Source organism: Drosophila albomicans, chromosome X (genome assembly GCF_009650485.2).
Source record: "Drosophila albomicans strain 15112-1751.03 chromosome X, ASM965048v2, whole genome shotgun sequence".
In the NCBI taxonomy this organism is placed as follows: domain Eukaryota; kingdom Metazoa; phylum Arthropoda; class Insecta; order Diptera; family Drosophilidae; genus Drosophila; species Drosophila albomicans.
Window position 1 is genome coordinate 9,455,185 of NC_047627.2, and position 9,433 is coordinate 9,464,617.

General features: G+C 35.2%; 1 protein-coding gene across 1 annotated transcript; it reads left to right on the forward strand.

Annotated features, from left to right (window-relative positions):
* The first annotated feature begins 6,080 nt into the window (after positions 1-6,080).
* Positions 6,081-8,204, forward strand: LOC117575867 (uncharacterized). The gene is made up of 5 exons (XM_034260294.2): positions 6,081-6,974; positions 7,136-7,262; positions 7,327-7,493; positions 7,558-7,889; positions 7,955-8,204. Exons 1-5 carry the CDS (start codon positions 6,300-6,302, stop codon positions 8,121-8,123), a joined length of 1,470 nt encoding a protein of 489 aa, XP_034116185.1. The 5' UTR covers positions 6,081-6,299; the 3' UTR covers positions 8,124-8,204.
* The last annotated feature ends 1,229 nt before the right edge of the window (positions 8,205-9,433 follow it).

Genomic DNA, 9,433 nt, shown 5'->3' on the forward strand with positions numbered 1-9,433 from the left:
ACGACAACCGAAAAGACCGAGGACCGACCACTGTCGCCGTCACCATATTGTTGATTGGCTGCTAGCTTGCTTCGCTGGATGCTCGTTTTGTGTTGGCTCGCTCGGCTTCGCTGGTCGCATTTGGTCGCTCGGCTGGGGTCGGTCTGTGGCTGTGGCTGTGGCTATGCGACTGCGTTGCTGTTTGTCATTGTTGTGGCATTGTTGCCGACGTGAAATACAAGCAAGCTGCGCAATCGCACAGCTTTACACAATTTACCCGAGGGCCGATCCATGAGTACCGCATTCAACTAACTGGGCCAAGCGATTGTAGTCGTGAGAATGAACAACTAATTAGAGTGACTGTAAAAATTCTTCTTCTCTACTTCAACTCGTTTCCAACATATTATCTTTATGTTTTGTCATATGCTATCTTTAACACACAATAAAAAGTAACACGCTTGGAATTTAAATATACTAAGCACTTAATCCTTCAGGCTGTCGATGAAATGATCATTTATTTTAGTCCTATCAAGGTTAATAGGCTTCATATTAAAATTAGTCACAGTCTTACATAAATTTGGCCATATTCTCTTAACAATTTTAGCTTAAGACATTAGTGTGTCCAACTGTATTTTCTATGAAATATCAATTTTGAAGCCTGCACTGTGAAAATACTATTATTAATATTATACCTTAAATACATATTTTTATAAAAAAAATGATTTATTTATAATAATTATAATAGTATAAAGAAAACATAATTAGATCGTAGTTAAATGTAAATACATAAAAATACATCTATGATCCATTCATAGTGCGTTCAGAAAGCTTTTCACAATTCTCTAAATGGTTACTTTCAGTTTAATAAACTGTGCAACACGTGCAATAAAAAACGACAGAAGAAAAGCTCGACATTTTATAGATTATATTCAACAAAATGTAATATGATTATTATCATTATTATTTTATATTATTAATATTATTTATAAATACTATAGAGGCATCTATATACATATAGTAATATGTTTATTTCAATTGCATATTACTAAAAAGCTTTCTCTAGAAACTTTTTGAGTAACCCACGCGTTTATGTGACGGCTGTGCTGCCCCATTGTGGATAGCACAAAGTGGCTGTTTATACCCTGAAAAAGACAAGAAAAAAGGTATTATAACCCGGTAAAAGGCACAAGGAAGCATCAAGGACGCTTTAAAGTATATGCACATGTATGTGTGTGTGTGTGTGTAAAACTATTTAGTTTTCATGGCTTTTAAGTTCAATGCGACTTGATCGTTGCCAATCAATAAATATGTTCAGATTATAGAAAACATTCAAATAACAAGAACAATTTTAATTGATTTAAATAAATTAAAGATTTTCAACTATAACTATGCACTTAAAATAAAATTTGGCACAAACTAAATCTAAAGTGGTGAATGCAAATGAATCTGACAGCTGAACTAAGGGTATCTTCAAAGTCGAGCTAGCTTTCAACTGCAACGGACTTACTTGTTTTTGTTTTTTGTTACTATTACTGTTGTTTTGCTGCTGCTGTTGTTGTTCTTATGTTTCCACTGTCAAAATGAGCGAAAGAATAATAAAAACCTGTACTAAAACTGGAGTACAGTAAAAGCTGTGTTCTATTTAACTCTACTTATTGGCATGGTTAATATACGTAAGCCGTTCACTGTAGTACATTCTTATAACAGACACGAACACAGACGAGGGCAATTTTAAAGCCAAGCAGTGACAGTTGTCTTAAGTACAAAATTTAATTCTGTTATGACTTTTATTTTTCTTTTGGTAAACTTGCAGTACTTGTCCAACATTGGTTTTATTGTATAATTTCTTTCAAGTGCCGTTTCGAATGTTAACAACTTAGGGAAGAATTCTTTGCCAACTAGTAATCAGCTTTCGAATTTACGAAAGAAGTGTTCAACGAACTTTTTATTACAAAGCAATAAAATCACAAAAATAACTTACTTATGTATCTCGCGTTTTTCTCAAGTTAGAAATATAAATAATCAAAGTTCAATAAAATATTAAATAAATTAAATTACGTTCGTAAATTACGAATGGTTTGGAACAGAAATCCCCCAAATAACGTTCGGGTAACGGGGTATATAAAAGTCGCGGCCATAAATACTTGCCCAACAATAGATTATTATACGATTAGTAGTACTCATAGCATAGCAATTAATTTTGCAATGCAAACGCAATGGCCCGTTACACGGTCTATCGTTTTTGCAACTCTTGGTTGTCATTTATAGTTTTATTTTCGAATTTGTATTTAATAATTCAGCTTGGAATTATTATTATTTAACAAGCCAGTTATGATACAATTCAATTAACTAAATAATAGCGTCGACGTTAGAATTCACGCCCTGGCAATGCAAAAAATGTCGAAACTATTTCAAATGCTTGATTTTGCCGGTAATACGAGTTTTTCCGACTTGTGTTTCTCAACACTAAACTAGATAAAATCAGTGTGCTAATTTAACTATGTTTAGATCTATTTTGTATCTGTCAGATTTTTTTAATTCCATGCCCATTTTTTTTTTATAAAGTTTTTAGCTATATATATTGGGACACTCTTGTCAATAGTGAATTTCACAGTGCAGGAAAAAAAACTAAGCAAGCTACAGTCGAGTGTGCTCGATTGTGCGATACCCCTACCCATTTTAAACGAATGTATTATTCTAGATATATACAAATTAATATACCGTAAAAATACAAAAAAAAAACTGCTTATATCAATATTTAGTATATTAGTATAGTATTTCATGAAAAATACACCACAAAATATACTTTTTATACATTAAAAAAGTAAATAATTAGATAGAATATAATAAAACAAAATTTATGGTCATGAAGTATTTATGTTCTGCACTTTTCGCACACAATTTAACTTTACATCATTGAGATGGCAAGCAAAAAAACAAAAAAAACGTTATGGAAAAATGCATGTGAAACATGAATAGGTAGACGTTGGTTCTGTAATTGTGTAAGCCTTTTCAGCTTACACAACATGGGTAGATAATCTACCGTATAGATTTGGTTAAGGCTTTTTCTTGCAAGACATATTATGAATACTTTGCATATAGTATGTATGTATCTATTCTTCATGGGCTCTAAAACATGGGAGCTAACATATATTCCAAACAAAATATATGTAGGTGCAGTTGCACTGATTTATTTACTATGGTCACATTTAATTAGTCTTGCACTTTAAATTTAATTGTATTGGGACAGTAATATTTAAAGTTACTTTAAAAATAATTAAAATGGGTTAAAAATAGGTGCAGTGGCACTGAAGCAGTTGCTATGCACTCGATACAAATCCATTGATACTATCTGTAAAACATTTACAAATATGAAAATATTACAACATTTATAAGAAAAGCCAACCATTTAAAAAGAAGTTTCTCATTAAAAAAAAAGTTAATTTTCTGAACATTAAAAAAAAGTTAATTGTCTGAACAGTGAATAAGGTATATTAATTAGAATAATTATTTGCAAAACGCAAAACTTCTTAAGATTAAAAGTTATTCGCTGTCTTCCATCTTTATATTTCTTTCTGCACAAAGCTATAAAACCAACATTTAAGTCTTCCGTGGTTGCTGAATCTAATAGTGAAACTTAGCGCGTACTTTTAATTTTACGCCAGCAATTTATTTATTCAACATGAGTGATAAAGTGGAAAACACAATGCAAATTTTATTGATGTTATGGCATGCACACACACATTTGACAACTCTTTCAGATGATTCGCAAAACATTTCAAAAGCTTTCGTCTTCTCAGTTTAAGCATAAATTTAAACATGATCGATTGTGAGATACCCTCTTCCCACAATTTTGAATACTATCGAGCAAGTTGAGCAGACATAGCAGAACTTTCCAAATAAATTACTTTTTATAATTACCAACAACTTGGGAATTCAATTTGCTAAAGTTAACTTAACAGATGAATGTTAAAAGTTAACATAACGGACAAATGTAAGAAACAAACATCTGTTAGATACTGTTTTGATTACCTGTTGCACTTGACTAAAATTCTTCTTAAATAACAAAATCTACTACTTTTAAAATTCCAACTTACACATAAATTCTAACTTTAAATGGTTTTAGTTTAAATATACATACATATGTATGTTTCAGCAGGAAATTCTACCTTTCTATGAATGAGAAACATGCCATATAAAAAGCGTTCTGGTTGGCTAATTTCTCTCCCCCTTAAAAACCAGTCGCAAGTTCTCAAGGGTCTTGTAAGGTAGTAAATATTTAATTTACTCGTTAAATGCATGGTAAATACAAACGAATGCTGTATAAATGTTAATTTTAATTAATTAAACAAATACTCAACTCAAATTGGTTTGATGTGAAAACAATTAAGAGAAAGTTTTTGTTGCAACTGTTTTCATTCTAAATTGAAGCAATTTGATTTCGAAAGTGCATGTTTACGTTTTTTTTTTTTTAAAGAGAATCTCTAAACAATATCTGGGTATATGTAAAGCTTAGATGATATGCGTTAGAAGGATACGATCATCGCAGGAATGTTAACTGAGAGATGGCCAAGAGAAATGAGAAAATTCCCGATCTGTCGACTTGGTTTGAATCACAGCTACCACTTTCGGTCTCACCAGCTGACTCTCATTCTCTCTCTCTCTCTCTCGCTCGTTCGCTTGTGACATTGTTGGCTCTCAAGAAAATACCGTTGAGACTTGCCAAGTGTCCACACTATGTACTATATACATATGTAAACGCTCTGAGTCTGACTCGAACTCGGACTCGGACTCTGACTCTGACTCTATACAAGCCACATTCAGCAAGCCAACTTCGTCGTCATTCTCTGAACAATGGAAACTATCAGCACCCACGTACATACGTACATAAGTACATATACATCTGAGGGTACATTCATAATTACATTCAGACATACAGACATGTACCACAACTAGTTGAACGTCATTGGCCTCGGGTTAAAACTTAGAGCGGCTCGGTTGCCGCTCTTGTCTCTTGCCGCTCTCTTTTCAAGCGCGCTGTCAGGTAACTGAGCGAATTTTATTTCTGTTGTTGTTGCTGTTGTTGTTGCTGCTGTTGCTGTTTTTTCTCTGGTTTCGGCCGGGAGCGGTGAGTGTGGACAATAGTTGTTTAAAGCGCTCGATCGAAGTGTGTTCGTGAGAATTATTTTTAGTTTGTTTTCACCTTTTGGTGCGTACAGTTGTAGCGGCATCTTCTTAGCGTGATCTGTTTATTCTCGCACTCTCTCTCTCTCTCTCCTTCGCTTACACTAGCTCTCGCTCTCTCTTACGCTCTCGCTCGCTCTCACTCCCAACATTAGTCTTTCGCTCTCTGTTGTTGTGGATAAATTATTTTGTTATTTTTTAAACTGACTTATTTTCTGGCTCTAAACTATCGTACATACATACATACATCTGTACATGTGGATGTAGGCCTCTAGATGTACAGATGTATGAATGTATGTATTCAGGTTTGCAGTGAATTTCTATGATCTTTAAAGTGCAAAGTTTTTTACACAATTTGAATATGTATTTATAGGTTAAGCTTCTTGAAATACACCATTTATTCGTGTACATACAACATAGATACATAGATACACAGATACACACACATGCACAAATACATACGCCAAATGTATGCAGTTCAAAGATACAAAACAAACTTGAAATAGACTGAAAGCCACATTTTGTAATCAAATTAATTGCGTGAATAATTGATAGCGAAATATAATGATTCAGTTGGTGGTCAGTAACTCGAAATTTTCAACATGTGGCTCAAATGAGTGATCACATACGAGTAGTCGTCAAAGTTTCCAGCACACCGAATGTGAAATACCTTTGTGAAGTGAATTCAACATTTGCAATCGATCGTTCCTATTGGAGAGTTGGCAAAAACACAATAGTATTCGATATCTTAAACAAAATTAGATTTGAACGACAGATGGGACATTTTATGTTCGTTGGTACATTGATCCGTTAGAGTATTTTTTCATAGAGAGTGATTGAAAAGACAGAACAAATAATGTAACAAAATAAACTATATTTCTGTAATATTACTATTTAAATTTCAATTTATTTCGCAGGTAATGCCGCAAAATGAGAATGAATAGAGGAGCAGTTGTGTTCTTAGATAATAGCTCATGCCAAGTTGTTGCCAATCGATTTCAAGGCGCACACAGAAGATAACCGTGATCAAGAGAGACACGCTATGAGCCAATAATAAGGTACAAACAAAGTGAAAAGCGAAAACGAGAACAACAACAACAAAATATCTACAACCGAGAATCGAGAAAACAAAAGCAATGAATCAAGAAAACATTCGTCCAATAAGCACCTATGACAATTTGAGTGCAAGGTCTGCTGCAGCAACAGCAACCGCAGCAGCAGCTAGCAGCAATATCAATACTAATTCTAACACAAATACCAATACAAATAGCAATAGCATTAGCAATGCATCCCAACCGAAAGTACAACAATTAGGCAGTAACACAAGTGCAACACAGCCAAGCGGCACTATCGATAATGGAATCTCCGGCTATCAGAACGCAACTGCTGAAACCCACCAACAACAACACAATCCGTCAAGCTCGGATCTGAATGAGACGAGAGCGAACAACAGCATTGCGGCAGTGAGAGCGGCATTAAGCGATGCCAAGTGCAAATTCTTTGGCATCAACAATTACGAGTATGACGCCTTGCATCCTTCGGCTGCAGCTGTGTCGCTGTCACCATCATCAGATGCAACAAATAATAGTGGCTGCCAGGCACAAGGAACGAAAGCAACATCCAACTATGCGAATGTGATTGATGCCAGTCCCATATCCGTTTCCGTTTTGCCGGAAGCAAGCGGTTTGCAGCCGATGAAAACAACAACAACAGCAACTTCTTCCACATTCACACCAGACAGAGCGCTGCCCTATGGCACCACATATGAGCAGATTCCATTAAGTGATCTTGATATTCCGCAGCCATCGCAGGTACTTAAGCAAATTTGTTATTCAATATAAGTAAGGGAAAATGAGCGACAACCTTAAATCATAGCTGAGCTAATGATTGATTAGAATTTCTTTGATCTTCATAGTCATGTTGAATATATAAATCTCATATTTATAAACAATTCTCTCTTGCCTATAACCAGGCTGTCTACATGAGCACAACCGTGCCGCAGAACATTAAGGGCATGAAGATTGCCGGACGACATACGCCAACCCGAAATAGTCTGCGACACAGTCGCATGATTGTTGTAAATAATAAAACACGGCACAGTAAGTTTATTGTTTATCTTTTCCTTGAATGGTTTTTTATGTTTCTTATTTTTGTTTTTTATAGGTATACATGAATCATATTCCTCACATATACGCAATTTGAACTTGTCACGCCAGCTGCTGATATTTCAGCTAGCAATTGGTCTGCTCATCGTGTGTCTTTCCGTTTGGATACTTATCCTGGCACCCAACGCATCCATACTGATCAATCCGTACCTAAGTGGCTTATCGGTAAAATATTTACACTTCAATAAATTTAAAACTATTAATTGATTTTTTGCATTCCTCGTTGTAGCTTTTGCTGGCCAGTATTGCCGGTTTAATACTTTTAGGACGGAATCGACGATCGGAGTATCAGCGATCCTATCACAACTGTTACAAAGTCTTATTGGTCGAATCCTATGTATTCTGCACTCTGGCGCTAATCTTCTGCAGCTTGGCTTTGGTCTGTGCGGCAATCGAGTTTGCTGAGGTCAACTCATCGCTGGCATCGGGTGATGCAGCTTGTGGACCTGCCACAAGCTCGTTATTAAACTACCGCAACTGTACCTGCTTGACGGAAATCCCAACTACAGAATCAGAAGCAGAATCAGAGATAACCACAGATAACACAGGCAGTCAGTCAACGTAAGCAAAGAACAATAGTAGAGAGCGTGTGCGTGTGTGTGTAATTAACTTATTTACAATTGCAGCAACGAGAGCGATAGTCTAAATTGTCAGGCGATTGGTGGAGAGTGGAAATATATTTTGGGATGCTCCATGGCTCTGAACACAGCGGGCATAGTTGCCACCTTTTTGTATATCATGATATACATTTGCTGTTATCGTAGCAGTCGAAAACATTTCAACACTTCTATATAACAAACAACACACACTTTGTATCTCAATGCATAAATAAAAAAAGAGAAATACACAATCGTCTATAAGAAACGTGGTGTTTAAATCCAAAGTTTACAGAACTTCTAAAAGAGGAACTCGCAACAATTATGACAAAGACTCAAGGTAACACTCACTCCATAAGTAGCTAAGCAGACATACCATGTATATGGCAGGTAATTGAATTCTGTACTTTCGCTTTTAATTAACATAATCAAAACAATATAACTGTAAGCCCAAAAATAATACTTAACTCTCTCCTTCTTATTTGCACACGTTCGCCCTCTTTCATTTCCCTTACGTGACTTTTTATGCTTTATCAACGATACCAATGGCTCGTTATTAACTGTAATCCTACACAATCAAAAGAACTTTAATCAATTATAACAAAATTTACAAAATTAATCATTCAATAATAAAATTAACTTAATTGCTGTCATCCGCTTTAAAGATATTGGGAAATGTATAAAGTGCATTTTACAAAAAAAAAAAAAAAAAAAAAAAAAACAAAATCAAGAAAGCCACAGTCAAGTGTGCTCGACTGTGAGATACCCGCGACCCATTTTGAATACAAGCAAAACAGTGCGGTATTATTCTTAAAATATGTATACCAAAATAATATACCGCAAAAATACTAAAATATGTCAACGGCCATATTTGGTATATCGATACAGTACTATTAATAAACATACTATCCTAGACATGATTGCAGTAGGCGTTACTTGCCATCTAAATGAATTTCTTAAATAACTTTCGACACCTTTTATCGGGTTTTGACGCTGATCAAGAATATACGTATATATTATACTCTATGAGGTTGGAAATGCTTGCTTTTACATATATTTCCTCCCAGCACATAATAATAATACTCTTCTACCCTATGGGTAGCAGGTATAAAAAGCATTAAGGTCAGCAAAACTTGCGCTTTTCCCCGAGAACTGCAAAGTGGCGCTTTAAAAATCACTCTCTAAGTAGAGTTTGCTCAACTGTTACGTTTACGTCATCGGATGCCCGATTTCTCCAGCGACTTTTGCGTGAGCGAACGAGAGAACAGTGGAACTTTTTCCCATTTATTTATGTAAATTCATCGAATGCGCCATTTAAGGCGTGTTCCAACAATCTCGTGGACAGGTGAGCTGTTCTTAATTACCGCTGCTGACTAATCTGTACCTATGAATAAATGTTTTTATTTGTTTGCCAAATGGCAGCAGCAGCGGCAGCGGAGAGCGATCAGAATTCAGAATTGCCAACCCATTAATAATTTGACATATGTATTTGCAGTTTAGTTTTTTGTT

What these genes read in the sequence shown, in the direction of transcription:
- LOC117575867 (XM_034260294.2), top strand. Translation starts at nt 6,300, where the DNA reads ATGAATCAAGAAAACATTCGTCCAATAAGCACCTATGACAATTTGAGT. An exon ending in ATATTCCGCAGCCATCGCAG is followed by an intron (nt 6,975 to 7,135) that starts GTACTTAAGCAA and finishes GCCTATAACCAG; the next exon opens with GCTGTCTACATGAGCACAAC. An exon ending in CGTACCTAAGTGGCTTATCG is followed by an intron (nt 7,494 to 7,557) that starts GTAAAATATTTA and finishes TCCTCGTTGTAG; the next exon opens with CTTTTGCTGGCCAGTATTGC.